The sequence below is a fragment of the Gallinula chloropus genome, assembly GCF_964237585.1.
Source record: "Gallinula chloropus genome assembly, chromosome: 7".
NCBI classification, from domain to species: Eukaryota; Metazoa; Chordata; class Aves; order Gruiformes; family Rallidae; genus Gallinula; species Gallinula chloropus.
The window spans coordinates 11,199,802-11,221,951 of NC_140092.1; the positions used below are offsets into that span (position 1 = coordinate 11,199,802).

Here is a 22,150-nt window from a genome sequence, read left to right on the forward strand (position 1 = left end):
TTCTGAGATTTCCCATTAAGTTCAACATGAAGAGAGTGGTTTTCAGTTTTATTTAGATGTATGATTCAGAACAGTATAGATGTGGTGTTAAAGGCATAAAGGAACTGGAGAACAGTTCTTGCATATTCCCACAGGGTACGCATGCACCGATCAATTGAGAGGGAATGATGTTCTCTCTAAAAAACTTGTAAAATGATCAGTCACCTGTATTTTTATGTTTCCTAGCCCTGTTGCTGTTTGTTTTGGGGGCACTCAGCAGCACTTCCCTGAGAAGGACTAGGTTTGGTTTTATACTTATAGAGAGGAATCTGATCAACAACTCCACTGTAGGTGGTGCAGTCAGTATGCTGACCTCAAATATTTTTCCCTCTTTAAAAAGGGGGCAAAACCCCCTCAAACAAATAAAACCAACCAACCAAAACCAAAACACAACAAAAAAATCAAAACCAGTTCCATAGAAGTTTATTCAAAGGCTGCCAAAAAATGCTTTCCTATTCTAACTAAAACACTGAAAGCCAAAAAGAAGCGACTGCATAGAAAGACGAAATGTTGAAGATACCTAGGGAAAAAAAGACAAAAGCAAGACATTTCAGAGTTGTGTATGTGACTTTTATTTTCAGGATCTGGACATAAAATTTGTCCTTTCTCTGTTTTCTATGGATTCCACTGAAAATTTTTGGTGTTTGGGCCTTTATGTTGTTGTTTATGAGTGTGGTTTTATAACTTTATAAAAGAAGTGCCTGGTAGTTATTTTTTTTTGCCCCTCATATTTACATAGCTTTATGTACTGTAACACCAGTCATTTGAATATGCACAAATATGGAGTAATTAAATCATAGGCAGTTAAAGTGCTAGAAAACTTCTCAAATTAAAAAAATAAATCAATTTTGAAATATTTTGAATAGAGGACTGTATTTGAAGTTGATATGAGCAGCCTAAGGAGGTATGAAAATCTGGAGTCATTCAATTTCAATGGAACTAGCTGTGGATTCAAGTTGGCAAAATAGAGAATGTGGTTGTATTTGGAGGCGATGATTTTCTTCTTCCTTGTTTGTTCAACTATCAGTAGAATGCATTTTTCTATTAATTACATGACATGTAGAAAATTAATGTAAACAGACCTAAAAAAAGAGTTCATAACACAGTATTTTATTTGCATATGATCCTAGTAGTATAGTGTCAGAATTGATCAGATTAATTTTACTAGCAATTATTGTCCTAGCATTACCAGACAATTATTTCAGGTCATCTATTGCTTATGCATACAACTACAGCTGAAAGAATAAAAAAAAATCCCACAAACCAAAGAACAAAAGCCCAGTCTTCCTCAGATGCTTCAATGTTGGCTATCAGGTATCACTAATTCCTTTCGGCAGGCCTAACTAATTTGTATGAAAATCCAGATAGAAATGAAAGTAATGTATTAGCTGTAGTGGAGAAAACGTTAAGTCAATTATACTCCTGCAAGATTTATAAGAACTAAAGTGAGTTTGAATTTGAATTGTCAAAGGAAATTTTACATGCATTAACGACTTGGTAACATCCATCCCATGTATTTAATTATGTACTGGGTTTTGAACCACCATCTCCAGAGCAGCATAAAAATGTTTTCCTAAACTACTGTTCATAGACATTGGTGTGAATCGTGCATGTAAAAACCTTGGAGGTTTGAAGCTGAAGTCTCACAAAAAAAAAGAACCTAATGTTGATATATTTTTATGCCTTTCCTGGTGATGTGTATTACAGTAAGACAGAGTTCACCGCATTCCCTTGAATGTCCAACTAGTCAAGTGCTTCAAGTTTCCATATGGACGTCCCAGCATATTTGATAGGATTTAATTTACTTGGTTAAGCAGAAAAACATAATTTGATAAAAATTTAGGAAACCTGTGTCTGGCATGATGAAACTTACTTTAATGTGTAATTAATAACTCAAGTATTAGGGCAATATTTTTGCAACATAAGTCTTATCTGCTATGAATCATTAATGTTACAAAAATATTCATTACTACTGCAAACAGCTTAAATCAAAGTTGAACTAAAATTATAAATGGAGAAATATTTCAGAAATGTTAAACCTTGCTGCCTTTACCTTTATGGATCAAACTTTTAGCTTCTTTACTCAAGTCTTTCATATGCCATTTTTGGGATATATGTTCCAAGACCATTTAAATTCTCAGTGAATTAATTTGCAGCGTAAGCCAAATTTCTCAAACTCAACCTGTAAGATCTTCTTTTTTGCTTGCCTGTGTGAACTGTATGCACTCAAATCACAGTGAAATGGTAACTCTGTAGCATTCTGTTCTGAATAAAATTGCATTAATACAAAAGTTTTAGTGGACTCAGGGAGTTGTTGCAAGGTCACAGATTTGCACGATGCGTATTTATGTTTATTTTAAATGAATATTCTCTGCAATACTGGATCAGAAAGGCAGCATAGAGAGACAGCGGCAATGTAAATATAAAATGAAGTGTTTATGTTTCCCAAGAGCTTACAGTATTGGTAAGAAACTTGAAGATGAGTAGACTGAAGAGAAAATAGAAAAAATGTTAAAATATTAGTTCAGCACACTCAAACTGTGAGTAAGCACAGTGCAAATTCAATTCACCTTAATCAGAACATGTCATAGGAACATACAAGGTTTGATGGAAATATTATTGATAGGCTTTATAGCTTAATTCCCAGACAGAATTCCAGGTTATTGTAAGAGGAAGTCACCCAACCTAGAATAATTCCCATGACAGATGGGAAAAGTGCAGATTTGAAATTTTACATTCCTACATCCTATATTAAAAAGAAAAAAAAAAACCAACCAACCAACCAACCAACCAAAAAAACCCAAACAAAAACAAAGAAAAAAACCAGAGCGGAACAGAAATAAAATTACCTGACTTTTAGGACAGTCTAAGTTGGTTTGTTTGGAATACTTGAGACAGAAATAAAAAATTAACAGTAGAAATATATATTTTACTCTTTCTATATATGTTTCTTGGTGATTTAGCTAAGGAAATTATATTAATGTTTTTATTTCCTATGTGTGCTCATGATTTTCAATACACAATGAAATTAGGACAAGAGGCTTATTTTTCCTACTGCAGGCAAATGGTGTAGCAGTAAAACTCCTGTGTCCGGTACCTCTCACTGATTGCATTTGTTATTCCATTTTTCTCTTTTTCTTTAGACAAACACTATCTGTGTATAAAATATATAGTACTGTGTATTCTGTCTTCCAAAGCATTTTAACTAGCTACTTATTATGATTTAATTTGAGAGACTCCTGTGCCTAATAAGCTTTCCATTTAAAATCCAAGCTCTGTGCTTTATAAAAGCTACGTGGTCTACATGTAAACACTGTGTAAATAGCATCTGAATAAAAGGCAGGGACACACATTAGGAGCTGCCAGAACTGTGTTTGTTGTGGCTGCCCTGCTAGCTGCCGCTTGAACAGCTGAAGTAGAAATGTACTGATAGACTAGTGCCAGCCCAAGCGAAAAATATGCCAGTGTGCAGAAAAGTTAGAAACAAACACAGAAATGGGTTCTAGGAAGTGTGTCTGCCTGGTGGTAGAGGAGCAAGGCAGAGCCATTTAATATGTGGTTGTGTAACAAATGTTTCCTTGTGGTTTAATTTAGTAGAGAAATAGAGAATCGGGTTCTTAACTTTAGGATCTGTGAGATGATACTGCTCCGCATGGTTTTACAGAATCTGATACACCATTTGACTACAATACTGTTTGAAAGGTTGGGTTTTTTTAATGTTTATACAATCTAATATGTCACTAAAACTTTATGACTGAAATGCAGATGGTTTCATATGTTATAATACAGCATGACTGTGTGTGGCAGACGGGCTGTTTTGTCTAAAAGCTATCCATGATAAAGATGAATGTGGGACTAAAATGTCTAGCATACTATCTGGAGGACATCTATTTAAATGAGAAAAAGTGTTCTTAATTGCTAGTTATGGATTGAAAGCTTCTAATGGCTTTTGCCTCACTGTCCAGTTTTGTTATTTGTTGGGAAACTGCATGTTTGTATTTATCTGATCTAAGCAGCAGATTATGTATTACTCAGAGAAATTGAAAGTAATCAAACATATGCTAATATCCACTGGCAAAGATTAGTGTGCTATTTAAAACAGAAAATTTTTAAATTAGAAAGAATGAATGTTAGATTATTGTTTTTTAATGAAGTAGCTGTGAATTGATTTGTAGGTATACTAAAGTGTTCAGATATCTTACCTTTCATAAATCAATATCTATAGTATGTCCACTATAGTACAAGAATAGCAGAAGTGCAATCAGGCTTTCAGGCAAATCAGTGATCAAGCTACCTTTACTTTTTCCTTTCCATTTTTTTTTTTCTAAACTCAGTAGTAGAGAGTAATGTACAATTAAATTCTATTGTCTTTCACATAAACTGTTGTGGTAGCAAGGTTAAGCTCAGAGACAACAAAGGTGTAAGAAAAATAGGAAGAACAATTTTTGCAATTAAAATTTGGAAAAAAAAAAGTCGTTACCTTTGTATATAATAAAATGGATTGCAGATATGCTTATTTTTTCTTAAATAGAAAGAAATCATTGATTTCAATGAAAAAATATGTACTAAAGATCTTGAGTTCTTTTGGAAACACCACTGCATATAGAAATTTAATCTTTGTCTGCTTACAAATAGATTTTAAACCCTGGGGAAATGCCCCAGGTTCCAAAAAGGATTTATCAGGTTAGATTTTTCTGTTAATCTAGGGGACTGGTTACAGTTGATCCTTTTTGAGCTATGTTTTCTTTAGAAGACAGAAACTTCTCCAGTATGAGAGAAAGAAATCATATAGAAAAGGAGAATAGTGAAATATTCATACTTATATGGTAAAATAGATTATTCACTTTTGTAAGTCTGTGGTACACACAGACAAGATGAAACAAAGTCCTCCAAAGAAGCAGAGCAAAGCTAATTAAAATAGCAGTTTACTAAGGGGGATACAATAAACTCAACATTTCTTGGAGTCTAAAACGTACTATTTTATATAAACACAGTAATATCTTGCTTCTAGAAGGGAAAAAATCTTCAGCTTATGCACTCAAGGAACTGTCTGAAAGATCCCAATGGTATCTTCTGGCCAGAGAAGTTAAGAGTCTGAGAATTTTTGCTGAACTTGTTTCCATTTATCGTGGTCAATCATGCTAGTTAGCGAGACTGATTAATGTTGGGAGACTAGTAATCTGCCAAAGGCGTGTTACTGGAACAGAGGTACAACTGTTTTTCATGATACAGATCCCTTAGAGGCCTGCCAAACATCTAGCAAGTAGCATGGTATTGGTTCCCGAAAGAAAAAGTTGACCAATCAAATAGCTTACATTCACTGTGTTACTTTTAGATCATGTTAATAAAGTGAATGACAGCCCTTATTTGCTCATAGCAATCACATCTTAGAAAAATATGCAAGGGTTTCATTTGTGCAATTACAGAAACTAATGGACTTGAAATTCAGCTAGAAATAAAGTGTCAAGTCTTCCCGCTCAAGCTGACAGATCTCTAATCAGTTGTCATCTTATATTTACTTTAAAAGACTTTATTGCAGAATACTGAATATTTTGCAAGAAGAGCTGATAGCTATGGATTTCATGCCATTAATTTGTTGACAACAAGGTGGTAATAAGCTAAGTTCTAGTCTTTTGAGGGGCAAAGACTTTATTAATAAACTCAGTTGAATTTTAGCCATTTCATTTTTTTTTAATGTTATTGAAAGTGTCATGCCAGTTAATTAATTGAAATAAATACTTGATATCGAGCCCTAGAGAAAAATTTGGTAATTATTGCAGCTTAAAATTTAGTATTTGCTTTGGAGTTTAATTAACAGCATTATGATTTGCGTCACAGAGCATCTCTAGACCTTGCCATTTTTAAACTAAAAACCTTAGCACGGCTTTGACAGTTTTGATTGCAGACAAAGCTTTTATGACTGGTTTGTTCAGGGAACTAAGAGATGAAGAACACCTATTTTTGACTCTGGAGGTGCGGTTTAGGCATGTGTGCTATGAAACAGGTTCAGAAAGCTGATATTCTAGTAGCTACCTTGTTCTAACTGACTGTTTTTAATCACAGTTACCTATCAGTTAAGATTCACAGTTACAAAACCAATTCATCTGGAAATCCATGCTCTGGTGACATCCAGAAATAAGACAAAAAAGTCCAGTTAAGTTCTGGACACATTAATTCAGCACATAGCTTAAAATTAGAGTAGAAACCATGGACATTTGCATTTAAGTATGGCTATCATAAGTTGTAGGTACTATATTTAGCTTAAGGGAATTCAAGCCTAGAGCTTCCAACTTTTTCTGGTGAGAGCTCTGCATCCACTATCAGGAGTTACTGAAAAAGAGAGAAACAGAGTGACCTTGACTCTGTAGACTGCTATGCATTCAACTAGGGACAGAAGTCTGCTTTCTAAAATCTGACAACTGCCCTCCTCCCCTTCTAGCTGAATGATAAGCATTCAGCTATAGAGTTAGATCATGTTCCTGATCTTTCCTGTAATCAGTAGGAAAAGCTAACACTTGCATGACATTACTTGTGTGTTTGTATTTGAAACACTCAAGTTTGAACACAGATATGATGACCTGAGCTATCAGTTGTATTAAATAAAAAATAAAGTAAAAAATTGCTATTAAATTCTCTATTCTGGGAAACAAATTCTGTACCTAGATTAAGCTAAATTGCCACATTTTGTCTATGCACCTTTCCTCTTAGTAATTCTTACTGACTGCTTCAAAGCCAGAATATTTTCATGACACCATTTCAATTTGTTTTGAATCTGGAATGATAAAATCAAAGTTTTGCAGAGTATCAGCACTGAAGGTCATGGCAGACAGTATAATAAAGAAATGCAGTAATGTGAACTGTCATAAACTTTCGTGTTCCCTGAAATGTGCTGAAACAGCTTTATGGAAATAAAAGGTTCTTTTTAAAATTGGTGTGCATAGCAGAGCTCAGAAGACATGTACTTTCAGAACAAGTTAAATATTTCTAATAGTGAGTCACTGTGATTTTTCACAGAGAAACAAGCAAGTCTGAAAATGTTTGCTTTTGTTTGAAATGCTTTCTTCTGTATCTTAACATTTCCACACAAATTCTTTTCTGGATATGGCAAAAAATTGCATAGTTCTTTTTACTTCTACTTGCAACCTTATTTATTTCTTGGTATGGGAAATTCAAAATATATCTTTTATTTATGCATTAAAAAGTATACCTTTTCACAATCAAATTGCATTTGGTCGGTTTCCTTTTGAATTTAAGATTGTGCAGTTACTAATAGTGAGCAATTCTTTTGGGAAGTTGTTGCGAAAGGCCATGTCTTTACCTAGAAAACAGTTGTGTATGTGTCTGTTACAAACTGTGAAGTGTTAAGATATTCTGCATTTTAGAATGTATGAGGCAGAATACTTCTGATGTTTATTACCTTTAAAATAAATTGTTTCATTTCTCTTAGAATTGCTTCCTGCAGAGAAAAGCCTCATAATTAAAAACAGAGAGTAGGATAAAACTGCAGTGCAAGTGCTTTGATGTGTTGGATACCTGATAGATTTTCTTGAGATAAGATGACCTATAGTTATTGATAATACTTTTCTTTCCAAGCCACATTTGCAGAACTACCTGGAGTTAGTTTAGTTTGCATTTCATTTGATGAAGAACAGAATATTAAGCATGAAGGAGGTAATTATACTATTTGGAGTAAGTCAGGTTTACTGTCTGGGATGGATGTTCAAAACACTGCATAAATTTCATTATAATTGCTTATCTCCTGTTGGGTAAAAGTTGATTTGCTTTAAACTTTAATGACTTTTTTTTTAATAGGTATACAAACTTTGTAATAATGAATGCCTCTTTTATGTTTTTTTTAACCTTCGTTTGCTATCCTTTAAAAAATCCCTACCACTAAATAAAATCTCCCAAACTAAAAAGCTCCTGACAGTAGCATAGTAACACAGAAGAAAGTTCACAACAGAACAGATTGTGTAGTCCACAGCTGTAAATGTTGTTTGTATTTCAGTTTTATAGCAGACAGAGGAAATTTTTGAAAACTAGTCTTAATTGCTTAAGTTTTCCCATCCTGTAAACTTTAGTTTTATTCTTTTTCTCTCTGAATTCTCATACGTTACAATATCATTCTGCATTCTGACAGTTGTGTTCCCCAGGAAGTAGGCATATTTAACTTACAATTTGTATGTTTAATAGGGGAAAACATATTGGTAAATGAGGGATATTTTACATATAGTTTTACTCCCTGATAAAGGGTTAGGACAAATTTCTACCACAGTCATTCTTATGAACCTTGTATTAACATTAACAAATGAAAGACTGCAATTTCAAAGCAAAGGTTTTGTGAATAAGGCCAGAATTAATTTTAGTTGATTAAACTAAGTTTCTGGGTTAATGAAGTTTTAGGGGTGTAACCCCTAGGTAAAGTAAAGCTGATATGGCTCCATAGGGAACTTCACCTCAATTTTTTATGCTGTCACTTTATAAATGACTACTTGTTGGTTTCCTTATTCCTCTGCTTATATTTTTATTTGATGGACTGCTCAATTCAGTCTTACACTGTAATACACCAAGAGACGCCAAAAGGACCCTATTCTCCAAAGCCTTATTTTATTAGACTAAGTATCAAGATGAAGCGTTTTTTTTTTTTTTTTTTAAATAATGAAAACAAAGAACTTCTGAGTGAGAAAGAATTTAAAGGTCTGGGAATGCATCTTAGTACTCCTCTTTAACGTGCTTTTCTTCCAGACTATTCATTCAAGCAACCTTCAGGGGCTTGAATGAATAAATCTGTTTCCATCAGCTATAAAAATAGAGTTTTGGAGCAGGGACACAGGTATCCCTCTGAACTACAGAAACTTCTCTCAGCTAAGCTAGTTTAGTTAGTGTTAAAAAGGAGCAATCTTCCTTTTCCTCTAAAGAGTTCCACTTGACCTAAAGCTCATCAGAAAAACAGACACTGCTGCTGAGCAGCTTTGCTGAGCAGCTTTACACTTTTGAGCAGAAAAATATATTATATAGTATTTATATTGCAATCTAAAAACAAAGAGATCTTTAGACTGTACTTTGTCATTTCTTTTTTATCACCTCCATCCTTGTAACATTAAGAGTAGACATACAAATATAGTAAAAGTATTTGGTACTGTCTTTAATGTATCTGTTTGGGGAAGATGTGTTATCTTTTTGAACACAGAAATCTTTAACATGTAAAACACTCAGGACCTCATCTTTCCTTTTTGTTCAACTGAAATTGTCAGCTTCTATCATTGGAACAGTTCTGGATCACACTTTTGTTGATTACTTTGAATTTGCCCTTCCCATTTATGAGAGAAACATCAGAGTCAAAGTATGTCAAACCAGTAGGAGGTCAGTGTCAGAATATACACAATATTTGTGCTTTTTAGAAATTTAAATGAAGTTGGATTGACTGGAATTCTAAATGCTGTATGTTAACGATGTAGTTAATTTGTAAAAGGTATGCTGTAGGTGTATATTACATTTCCCTGAAAGACAGGTAAAATTGAACCAGTGAGAAATTCTCCCAGAAATATAATAATTACAGCCATTGCTCACTCCTCTGGCTGTTTGTGTAGCTGTGGTCTTAAAAATAATTTTACAGTTCTTCAGGGAGTTTTCAAAATACAGATTATTGTAGAAAATTGTATAAGCTTTATTTTGTAGCATAAGAGATGCCTGCAGCCAGACAAATTTTCATAGACTGAAATATAATAAATGAGAGAATACAAGAAGAGAGAAGTTAAACAGTACTTGCGTTTTGTGACATTAGCAGAGGAATTTTATTCCTGATCTGCTCTTTCTTCCTTTCCCCTCAGTTCTACCACTTGAAATTTGAAATGTAAGATTTTGTTTTTTCTGTAAATCTTAAATCAGATTAAAACCTCCCTACAAATAAAAATGCTATAAGTTAACAAGAAGAATTGTTCTCTTATAGCATGAAGAGGTTTCTAAGTATTGTAACAGATTGCTATTTTGTTATTCCAGCAGAAGATATAATTATTTTCAAATAGTTTCAACTAGAGGCAAGATATTTCTCTACTGAGTTTTGAACAGATGGTGGTGTAAAATACATTAAGTCTATAGAATCACTTAGTGACAGACAAAAATCTTATAATCTCTGGGAATTTAATTGATATGGCATCTCTCCAATGACTTTTAAACTTGTGGGTTTAGTACATGCTATCAGCCATAAAAGCAAAGAAACTTGCTGTTTTAATCTTTCTTAGGATGCACTGTCCAGCATTTTATGCATTTTATACAGAAAAAAATCAGACACACACAGCTAATATAGTAAATGACTTTGATGCAGAGTTATGCATTTACTTCTGGATTTAGTTTTGAAACATAAAGAAGAGTTGGGCAAATAACTATTAACCTTTGACAATTATTTGGGCAGTACTTGCACCCTGCTAATGTTATCTGTACAGAAATAGGGAGATGGGTATTAGAGACAATATATCCGAGGGGGAGAAAAGCATTCATATTAAGTATTGAACTATGTCAAAGATGAGATAACAGATTTTATCTGGGAATGATTGACATGAGAAATAAAGGTGTAGAAAATACAAGTAAAATTCAACCTATTAAGTCTGAGCCCTTAAAGGAAAATAAGGGAGACCTGTCTCTCACAGACATTTCTTGAAGCATGAAAATTGTTTAAAGGGCATCCTAATTTATCCAGTTCACAAAGCTATCTGTGATGGCAGGAAAAGATTTTTTCTTGAAATGGATGCCTTATTCTCTTCCTCCCAGTAGCTGTTCAGAGCCTTTTGTCTATTTATATTCATTATTGTTGCTGTAAGAACAGTGCTGTTTTTCATTATTTCATTGGCATGAGAAGCCCTGATTCAGTTTTGCTGTCAATTTTGACCTCTTTCTGTACCTCCTCTACTTTCAGTGTCTAAAAGCAACAATAAATAGAAACAGAAAAAAACCCCATAAAATCTTTCTGCAGCAGCACAGAGTAAGTTTAACAACACTTAAGACATGCAATTGCTGTCCATGTCTACAGCAGGGTAAAGCATGAACAGAGATTTTGTTTAGCTCTTTGTTACACTACCACATGTTTAGTGAGTTTTCACGTACCTGGTGGGAAAGATTTGAGACTATACATTAATATTCCAATAAAAGGTAAGACTCTCAAAACAAATACACACAAAGAGCAGGATAAAATAAATGTTAATTTAAATGCTGAATGTCACAATATTTTTTAGAACACATTAATACTTCCATTTAGTTTCTATATCACTCAAAACTAAGAGGTAATTTTCAATGTTGTCTACCCAGCCACTCATCTCTGATTTAAAATAAAATATATTTGTATATGGCCATGCTTTACCAGTCAAATTAATTAACTTGAAGCATAAATTTAATAAACTAATCACAGGTATCCACCACTGTGGACTGTGAGTTTATCTGCTAAATTTAATCTAGGCCTAAATTAATGGATCACTATACATCAGAGGTGCTTTGTTTACAAAGTGGCATGAAACATGCTCATCAGCTCTCTCTGCTGCTCACACCTGTAAAAGGACCATAAAACAAATGTGATGCCCAGTTTCTGGTAGAACTACATTCAGTTCTGGTAGGAGCGTGCCAATCTCTTTGAATAATTCCCCTGGAATAATTTCACCCTCTGACAGTTATGGTGGCTCAGATGATTGATACTTGGGCACACACTTTTTTGCCTCAAGTTGCAGCTTCAAAGCTGACTCAAGTAGGAACCAGTTGTACCAGCCAGTAATGAATCTATTATATGAATAAGTTAGTTATACTCCAGTGCACAATGCTTTACATTCACAGGAACCACAATCCCAACTGGCATCTCTATTATGATTCAGAAAGGAGCCAGGGAATAAAACTGTACAGAGAACAATTTTCTACTGAATATTTTTCATTCAAAAAACATATTCTGAGTGGCCTGGAAGCAAATTGCCTACACAAAGGATGATGATCTTGCCATGATACACTGTTGAGGCAATAGTAGGTGATGAAAATTTACCAAAAGGAAATTAACAGTTTATTAAAAACTTGTCTAAAATAATATCTGTATTTTCTTCAGTATATGTTCTAAAATTAAAAAAAAAATAAAGAGAGAGAGAGGTGTTTAACCTCCCTGCTTGACTGGGTTTCATGCTATCCTAGCATATGTAATTAGAGCTTTTTCCTGACTATTGTCAAGAATTTAGTCATGCATTACAAGTAGAGCAAGCTTAACACTTTCCAGTTTCAAATCTTTAGTCAATTTTACTGGAATCTGATTCGTTTTTGAAAAAGTATATTTTGGCTATGAAACAGTAGGCCAATGTGAATATATTGCACTTAAGAAATCTGGAAGTGTCACAAGCTGGGGAATAATGGAATATTTTCTCAGCTATAATATTTTATGGGTATGAGTGTACAGTTTGGCAACCGAGCATGCTGACTAATTTTAATATTTTATTGCAAAACACAAGAGCAGGGAAATTGCCATATTAAACATTCTTAAACCAAGGCAATGGCTACATTAAAAAAGTATTTCCACTGGAGTCACTTCTGACAAACAAATGATTCCATTTTTACTTCGGGGTTAGGAAATAATTCACATATTTTTGAGCAATATCTCAATAAATCTGTAGAGGGATATGTTCAACTGTCCACTCAAGTAAGTAGTTTAGGAAATCTGAAAAAAATAATGTTGCCTAGTGGCTAGTGAAGCAACCAAAGACCAAATATCTTCATCTCAGGGATTAGAGTTCCTGACTTACATGTTTGTTGCCCCTGTTCAAGTCCAATCTTGCCTTTAACTTTCATGGAGACAGAATTCTATTTGGAAGGTAAGAATTCTACTTCTTTACCTCCTGCAGTTGTTGAGCAAATGAAACACTGTGGGATATTTAGGGTGAAGGGCAGGGGTCAAAAAACTGTGATACACACTACAGGCTCCATTAGATTCCCACTCCCCCAAGGACTGAGACTGTTGTTTCTGACAGGTTCAGACTTTTCAAGTAAAACAACTTTATTTTTACTTCCCTATTTTGTTTCATTCAAACTTTTTGTATACTTTCCATTACTATAAAAAATTATCATTACAATTTTCTATTTTATAGTGGAATAAACAACGATGATCCAAAACTAATCACTTTTAGTATAACATCTCTATGATTCATGTGTATCATCACTGTATCTACTGTACATGCACAAGTGGAATTAGTGCTGTGCTTAATACTTAATTACTAATGGACTGCAACCCAGATGAATCTGCCATAAGTATGTAACCATTCTGAGCTGATGTTTGTAATTAATTCACTAGCAGTAATCTGCACACACAGCTGAAAAATCAATAAAAAATTAATGAAAAAAATCCCTTTGAGCAGGACATAAATCACACTGAGAGATTAATTTTCTTTCTGTATTTGTCTCTTCATTTTTTGAGATGTGAAGGCTTCCGCACATATTAACTATAAAAATAACAATAACCAAACTCCATCCCCCCTAAACAACTAGTACTCACGCACCTCCCCACCCCCATATCATCTCAGTGAGAAAGCATCAGTACATATAATGAAACTTCAAATTTAGGAGGATTAATTCCAGAGGAGATTTTACTTCTTTGCAGGAAACGTTGAAGACTCCAAAATAATTGATCTAAAAACCAGACTAAGACGATGTCTTATGATACTGAAATGGAATAAAAAGCAACAGTCTGTAATAAGTTAATCAAGAAATAATTTCCGTTCCCTGTAACAGGTGGAAGCAGTACCCAAGTTCTGATTTTATATTTCTGCTATGCTTCATAATTAATGAAGATGAGCACTATATTTTGTAAAATTTAACACATTTCTTTTAAAGCATACTTTTATAAACAGGAAAAATGTCAATTAATGAAATATTTTAAAATTATTATTTCTTTTTTAACATGCATTATATAGATCTTGTGCTAATAGAATGAAAATGCATTTTTTGTACTTTTTCGATTCACTGAAGTAAAATTGATATCCTTGATCTATCTCGTACAATTAAGTAAAATTACCAATTTATAGGTGTATTTGTGAGTGAAATGTATCAGATAAACAGATAAGAGAGTATTTTTTTTCCATTTTGTGGGATAAGGTTTCCTTAATGTGACATAAAAGGTTAAATGGATCCTTCACACAACAGCTATTTTTATTCTGACAACAAAACTTCTTGACAGCTACTAAAAAGACAAGTAGTCACAAGTTATTTATTTCTGCTTCATGCTGAGCTCTACATTATTTAGATGATCATTTGCATGCAAAGCATGAAGAAATTTCTTCTTCTCCCTTATGAAACTAACATAATATAAATTAATAGAGTTTCAGCACATTTTACAGTTAAGGTTCAAGTTTAACTTTGAAGGTCTACGACTTGTAACAAAATACACATTTCACAGGTCACACAGAAAATCTCTTGGGAACATGATTAATTCTTTTTTTATGAAAGCATTACTATTACTTAGTATATGTTATAAAGTATTTTATTCTGTATATACAGGAATGAAATAAGAAGCAGAAACCAGCAATGCATTGCTGCACAAAGTAGAACTGTATGAAGCATTTAATTTTCAGGGATGCGGTGCTTCTTTCAAGATAATCAATTCAAGTTAGTATCTCATGAGACAGAAGAATTCTGTAAGAAAAGAGTAACTCACTGAAAGATATGAGAAAAAGAAATCAGTATTCTTCCCTTAAAGCAAATTCTTAAACACAGAGGCATTCAACCAAACTTTATTTTAGTTTAAGCTCTTGTGCTTAGTCAGAAGTTGTTGCATTTTCCTGTTTGTTTATTGTTTTTTTCCCCTTATTATTTATGTTAAACAATTAAGCAGCCGTGTGTAGGGCAGGTTGTGTCTTTTTAACCAGTCATCCTTTGAACCTAAACATTAGACATACCTACTGCATTTATATATCACTTCAACAAATATCAAGCTTACAAAATAGCTTGTAACTCGGTCAAGTTGCTGATTTTTTTTTTTTTTTTTATATATATGTTCACCTTTTGTTATAGATTCTGGATATGCTCTGAGATACTTGTGAGATATCCATCAGACCTAATGACACTGAACATCTTTTGGGTTTGTGCTTTTATTTTCTAAATGGAAGCAATGCATTCATTAATACTCCCTAGAAAATATTACTTGGAGTATATCCAAAAAGAAGTTGCCTTTTGAATGAGATAGGCATAAATTGGAGGGGGTGTGGGGGACATTGTGTAACCTTGTTTTTCTCTTTTGTGGCTAGAGTTTCCCACTTGGTGTCTGTTCCTGATGAAGAAAACACATTATTAAACCCTTATCACTGAGAAATAAAATAAAAGGGAGGCACAGTATACATCTGAGATGTGCTAATAATGGCTGCTAGTTACTCTGTTCCCTTAGAGCTCCCGCAGTCCCATCAATTTGGCATGAGTACCAAGGAAATTATGTTGACTTTTGAGCCCTGATTCAGACTCTTCTTAAGTAATCTTTAGGAGAGCTGACATTGTAATTGCTCCATGAATTGTTTCAGCTCAGAGTTTGTTAAGCACTGACACATTTTACTGAAAAAAAATAAAGGTATGTAATTTGAGACAGTGACAGATTAATACTTTAGGATCAGATTGGCAGAACAATTAGACAGCTTAAATGTTTTCTACACCTTAATGTCTATGCTACTTCAGGAAGCCATAGTTAAGTCCTACTTTTCAGAAGGATATGTTGCCATTTCAATGATAGAAGTAAATCATGCTATCAAAGGATTTAACAGGATTACAAGGAGTCTGGTAGCAATTACATTTAAATCTAGAAAATTAAAATCTAGGGAATTTAAGTTCAGCATGGTGTATTTAGTACAGTAGTCTCCACTGGTATCACATAAGCTGATACTTCTTAGTCCTCATTGTATACGTGAAATTGGTCTTGTGAACAAAAGTGAAATAATAAGTTCTGAACTACAAGATAAGTAAAACTTAAAGAAGAGAAACTATTCATTTCTAATGTGCTTCCTTTGATATTATAATGTAATCAGGATACATTAGTATTCAACTAGAATTAAATCTATAGAATATTGTATGGAAACTATATTATGGCTCTCTACTGACAACTATAGACTATATAGCACGTCATGTTTGCTTTCAAAATTCCATTCTGGTCTCTTGTGAAACAAGCTAAATACTTGGACTTTTGTCATGTGCCAGCAGTGAGTTGTGCTGTTTTTAGAAATTATTTAAAGGATATTTTTTTTTTATAATTTTTCAAGTAAAGTATTGAAAATACTTTCATTCTATGTTTCTTTTTCCTTGCATAACAAAATAATAGAAAGGTTTAGAATTCATTATTTTATATCCTTTTTTCATACCTTCTTTCACAGTATTAATCATTCAATCAATGTACATGTAATCCTTTCTGTATTCTGAAGTATTTTCTTAAGCACTGAAAAGAATGTCAGAATTGGGCTTGATATGTATGAAATTATTCTAGTCCAAATGCAATTAATATATTCATTACTTCAGTGCAGTTGGCATGTCTCAAACAGTGGATTTTTGTTTGACATTATTCAGTAAGACTGTTTTAGAGATGGCATGCACTATCTCTGCAGTACTCGATAATGCCACATTCAGAATGACAGCAGTCCAAGCCTTAGGGCACTAAATGCTTCTTGAGATATGTTCAATTGCTGTTTAAATGTCTTTAGCCTAAGGTGTAGAGAAAGAAGTTGCTGATGCCTTCAAACATGTTTAAGTATTTTAATAGTGTCTTGGCATGTCAGAATATGCCGCAGCACTAACGGGTGCAGTTCCTGAGCTACCACAATTAGGAGACAGGAATTTCAAATATTGTGTAGCTTTGTATCACTACAGCTTAGCCCTTTTTTCCCCCTTAAAAAGTGATTTTCTACAATACGAATGCACTCTGCTGTTTTCTGCATTATTGTTCTCTGATCATGTAGTCAATACTTGTTATGGTTTAAGAACTCTGCTGTGTCTCTAATCACACAGCTCATAAAACACACAACCATTTAATATAAAAACTATGTAGATGGACTCTAGATTAACTACATACTCTTACTGTTGTTTCACTTGAATTTTGGATGGTTCTCTGAATGTAATATATAACATCACTCCTGTAGAGTGCAGTGATCCTGCCTCCTAGCCAGCTTCCCCAGTTATATCCAGAACATGACATTCTGTGGGAGGGAACATCCCTTTGGCCAGTCTGGGCCAGCTGTCCTGGGTGTGCTTTCCCAGGTTGTTGTGCATCTGACAGGGTATGGGAAGCTGAAAAGTCCTTGAATTAAAGCACTACATCTACTTAGTAACTACTAAAAATATCATTAAGAGTTGATAACACTTTACGTTCAAAACACAGTACTATACCAGCTATCAGAAAAAAAATGTATTCTATCTCAACCAAAACCAAGACAATGGGAAACAAACAAGACCACTGTCTCAGAAATTAGCAATAAGTGTTTAAAGATCTGTTGGATTAATGATCACTATAATTTAAAAATTAATAAATTGTATTAGCTAATTCTGGAAATTGGTGGTGGAAATTTATACTAGATGCATTAAAAAAATACATTGTGATAGATCCTGCATTCTACAACTTTATTAAGCTGAAGTCTGAGCAGTAGCAAGTGAAATCTGCTTTATACTCACCTTTGAAGTCGCTATTTACATGTATATCTGAAAACTTGTCTATATAACTGTATTTTAGGAACTGGGTTTACAATGACCTTGTAAATAAGGAAACTTATGTAGAAACATCTTAAGAGGATATGTTTGAAAATACCTTAGATTTCATCTTCCATTGTAACTCTAAAAATAGTTTTATACAAATAAATGCTTAAATTTGAGTAGTCTATATATAAACAGTTAAAACCTAAACCCAAATCTTCAAATTTCTGTATGACAAGAAATATTATCTCTTCAGGTCTACTTTCTCACTAATTAGGGTTGTGATAAAATTTATTTGTTGATAAATGACATTTTAACAAGTTGAGTCAGTTTCCAGATATGTAGCTGCGGTAGAAATCTGTTGTACTCTTCCTTGGTGATTTGTCAGCTCTGCCAACAAATTCTTTGCTGTGTCATATTCCATTAGGCTTGCCAGCTAGCAGTGTGGTCACTACTAAAGTGTTTATCTTTTAAACTGAGGAGTACTTAAAAAGTAAGCCACTTAGAGATAGATGTGTTTGAATGTAAATTGTGCTAGAGGACAACTTCCCCCCCACCCCCCACCCCTTTCCCCAAATTCAGAGGTTGTTCACAACTCCATGGGCTAGATAATGTAAAAAGAGGAGCATAAATTCACTACTCTGCAAAAGAAGGTCACTGTTCAGAGAATAAGCAAAAATACATTTAATTACTTTATAGCTAAAGTGGTGTGGCAGTTTATTTGAAATGAAGGTTAAATCTGTTATTTACTGCAGTGTAAGTTAAGTTGTCCTTAACTGTCTAGTTTAGATACTGGTAATAATTTAGTCCTGAAAGCTCTGTGCATTTTATCCATCTTACAATATAACACACAGACACAAAACATTCCCTCCTTCCCTGCATCACCTCTTACCTGCTCCATGCCATCCACTCCCCAACCTGCCACATGTTGAAGTTATGTCCATCTTCTAAATGGAAGTTAAATACAACAGATTTCAAAACATGTTAGATTAAATGTGTGCTTAAATGCTGTCCTGAAGCTCTTAGAGCAGATGCAAGAAAGCAATGGAGTATAAGGCTACATTAACTGTACATGCCAAATACTAATTGAAGAGTGTTTTAGAGGAAAATATATCACACCGCAACTGACAGCCTGAGGGAAGCAAGACTGCTGCTGCTGTTCCATATCCCTGGGTCCAACCAGTAGCAAAGATGAAGATGTATTCCCAGGAGACACACACACATGTATACCAAATATATACACTATTGGCCACTGAGATCACAGACACTCAGATCAAATGTAGACAGCACCAGTGGCCTCATTTTGCTCCAGTCCATTAGTGACACTGGACATGCACACACATACATTGCATAAGCACATACAGAGGGGCCATACCTAGGAAACAGTTAGAAAGGAATTTAGTAAAATAAGACAGCGCGGATCAGGTATAGCTTACTAGCCAGCAAATGATTTACATGTGAGTGACCCTTTTATCCACTTATCTCTCTATTTTTCCACTCTTGCTCCTTAAATCATCTAAACTACTTCCCTGTCTTCCCTTTGTTTCCTCTCTTAAACATTGCATAAGTCCTGTGCTGTCCCAAACAGCTTTGTCCTACATACCTAGGCAGTTTATTGAGATTAAGATGGGAAGGGGATTTACCCTGTTGTAAAAATACGGAGTTTTCTGTTTAAAAATCAAAGCATATCATGTGCAGCTCAGCAGTTATTTATGCTTCTTATCTTTAAGGAGTGCCAGAATAATGTGAGATTTAGCTGACAAATAGAGAGTTTTCCTGTTACAGTCCCTGTATTCTGTCTACATCTCCAGAATACTGTCATCCGAAAATTTATAGCCTGACAACTGTCCATAATCTTTGCATTCTTCATTGAAAAAATATGGGAATAGTGACTGAATCTGAGCAAAAGCCTTAAAAAGTACAACTGGGAAAAAATCCCACAACCCACCGCGAACAAAATTTCCCTCCTCTCAGCCTTATACATGTCAACTAGAGTTACTCAGTTATCTGAACATCAGTGCTGTTTTCCTTATTAAAATCACTGACATACTGAACTGTGAAATATTATACAGTATTCAGAATACATGCAGTAGATACTGTAAAGTTTTTGACAACTGTTAATAATAAATAATATGTATATTCTTTAAAATACGGCAACAAATTACTTATTAAATGAATGTCTAAATGCATTAAAAAATCAGGACAAGATGAACGTAAATCTGACTTTCAAGAGCTTTTGCAACTCCATCAGGATTAAATTTGTAGATGCTGAAGTGAAATATTCTTGTTCTGCAAGCACCTGTTGAAATGTTTTAAATTAAAATGGTTTATTCTGGAAGAGGCAAAGGATTTTTGGTTGCTTTTATTCTTTTAAACCTCAGAAGTTCTCTTTTTTATAAATTTATAATATTTTCACAATTGGAACTGTTACTGTTTGAGAAGGTAATCTGACATCCAAAATCAAAGAAGAAGAAATAGGAAAAATGGAAGCAACAGAATGAAGGCTGAATAAACCTTTGAAAGATGTTTTAAAAGGCATAGGTTATTACTGGTAATATTATTGTGTCCATGAATTTTGGAAGGTAGAAATTTACCACGCTCCAGAAAAAGTATCTGACTGTTTCCAAATTGAAGCTCCTTACTCTTTCTTTTTCATTTTTTAAAAAACAAACAAAAAAAATCAGTTATATCATATGAAAGTCATAGAAAAAAAATTACTTTCTGATTATTCTCTTTGACAACATTATTTGAATGTCCTGGTGTTATTTTGTAGGCAGCCCCAGTTATTTCTTGTAGACCTTAAAGTATAGTATATGAATATGATAAGCTTTCAGAATCCTACCCAATGCTTAAAACAGCTGAGGTAGCTTTTTAATTTAATTGTAATGCAAGTATCAAAATATGAATACTAAAAAACTGGAGTCAGTCCTGCAGTTCCATGAACTTTACTAGTACTCTTTGCTGGTACTCTTACAGTAGCTAGAAAGCTTAGACTTAGTTATCTGGAACAGGACACCTTTTAACACAAGTCATGTATAAAATGTTAGTGCATCTCTTCCAGCAGCACTCAAATTCTCCCTGTCCCTTCACACACACAACAGCTTTATTCATACATGTTAGATTATGTTTATAACCAAAGGCAGGTTGTTTTTGTATGCTTCTACTAATCATTGATTTAACATATTATGTACTACCAATGAATGCCCAATCCTGAGAAATACAGAGGTTTATGTTATGTCCAAACTGAGTCTCATTACCAGTAACAGAGCTGCGCACTTGCACAGTAGTAAGGATGTTTATAAGTAGTTGCAGAGTTCAGGGCCTCAAGTTCCTTTCACATAAATTCAAAGCATTCTTTTAAAAAATTCAAAGAAAGGTATTTTTAATACTTTCAAGAAAATTTGCAGTATGGAATTAAGGGCTTGGTTGACTCTTTTGACATCAAAATTAATTCAATACTTAATGCCAAATGCCTCTGAGATTGATTTACAAGCACAAGAAGTGGCTTTATTATTATTATTATTATTATTATTATTATTATTATTATTATTATTATTCAATTCTTGAAGTTGAAGATGACTATACAGATATGCTTGTTGCCTTTGGGCATGTGCAATGTAAAAAAAAAACCCAAAACTATTATTGAGGAACATAGAGGAACTTTATTGCCAAGACCTTTAAAAATACCTTTTGTGAATTTGAAGATTTTCAGTTTCACTTGAAGTCATCGCAATATTTTTCACTTGTAAAGACAACTCTATTTTGCTTTCAGATTCAAGGCCTCTACCAGATGTAGCCCTGACAGGGAAGTGTACCCGAGAGTGTGATGAATATGGCCACTCGGACTCCTGCTGGATGCCCGTTCGCACTTCTCCTGAAAGAAAGCAGAAGAGCCAGCCAAAACTCTCCACTTTCATGCCTGTCGATGAACGGGGCAGTCAGGAAAAGCTGGCCAATGGAGAAGCCTCCCTCATGGGTGATCGCAACAGAAACCTCCTTAACAAAAAGTTGACCTCATCCTATGAGACCTTCAGCACGGCTAGTTTCAGCAAAAATGAAGAAGGCAATCCAGAGGATATCCCCCTTACACAGACAGGGGAATACAAGCCATCTCCTGTCAATACTTTAACTAGAAGAGAAGTTTACCTGTAGGCTAAAAGAGCAGCAACAAAGTTCTTTCATATTATAAGAAGGAAAAGGGGCAAAAGTCTTAAAATCAAAACAATTTTAACTAAAAAACAAACAACAAAATAGAGGGGGCCACCAAAGAGACAAAAGATCTGCCTGCCACTTCTGCCTCCATAACAGGCATCTAATTATACTGTCTGCCTGACTATACTGTACAATGTAGAAAACGTTGTTACTTGCATGTCTAATTCCCCCTCACTGATTTTTATTTTCCTAAGTCTATGGTTGCAAATTCCTCCCATAGTAACAAGCTTGA

At 34.0% G+C, this 22,150-nt stretch overlaps 1 protein-coding gene across 3 annotated transcripts in view; it reads left to right on the forward strand.

Annotated features, from left to right (window-relative positions):
* The window catches only part of PCDH7 (protocadherin 7), a gene marked incomplete at both ends in the record, with an annotated part of 265,318 nt that extends 243,460 nt beyond the window's left edge, over window positions 1-21,858 (forward strand). For all 3 annotated transcript variants that reach the window (XM_084267008.1, XM_084267009.1, XM_084267010.1), the window contains one exon: window positions 21,479-21,858. In XM_084267008.1, coding sequence (XP_084123134.1) covers window positions 21,479-21,858 — 380 coding nt within the window. The remainder of the gene's footprint in view (window positions 1-21,478) is intronic.
* Window positions 21,859-22,150: the final 292 nt, after the last annotated feature.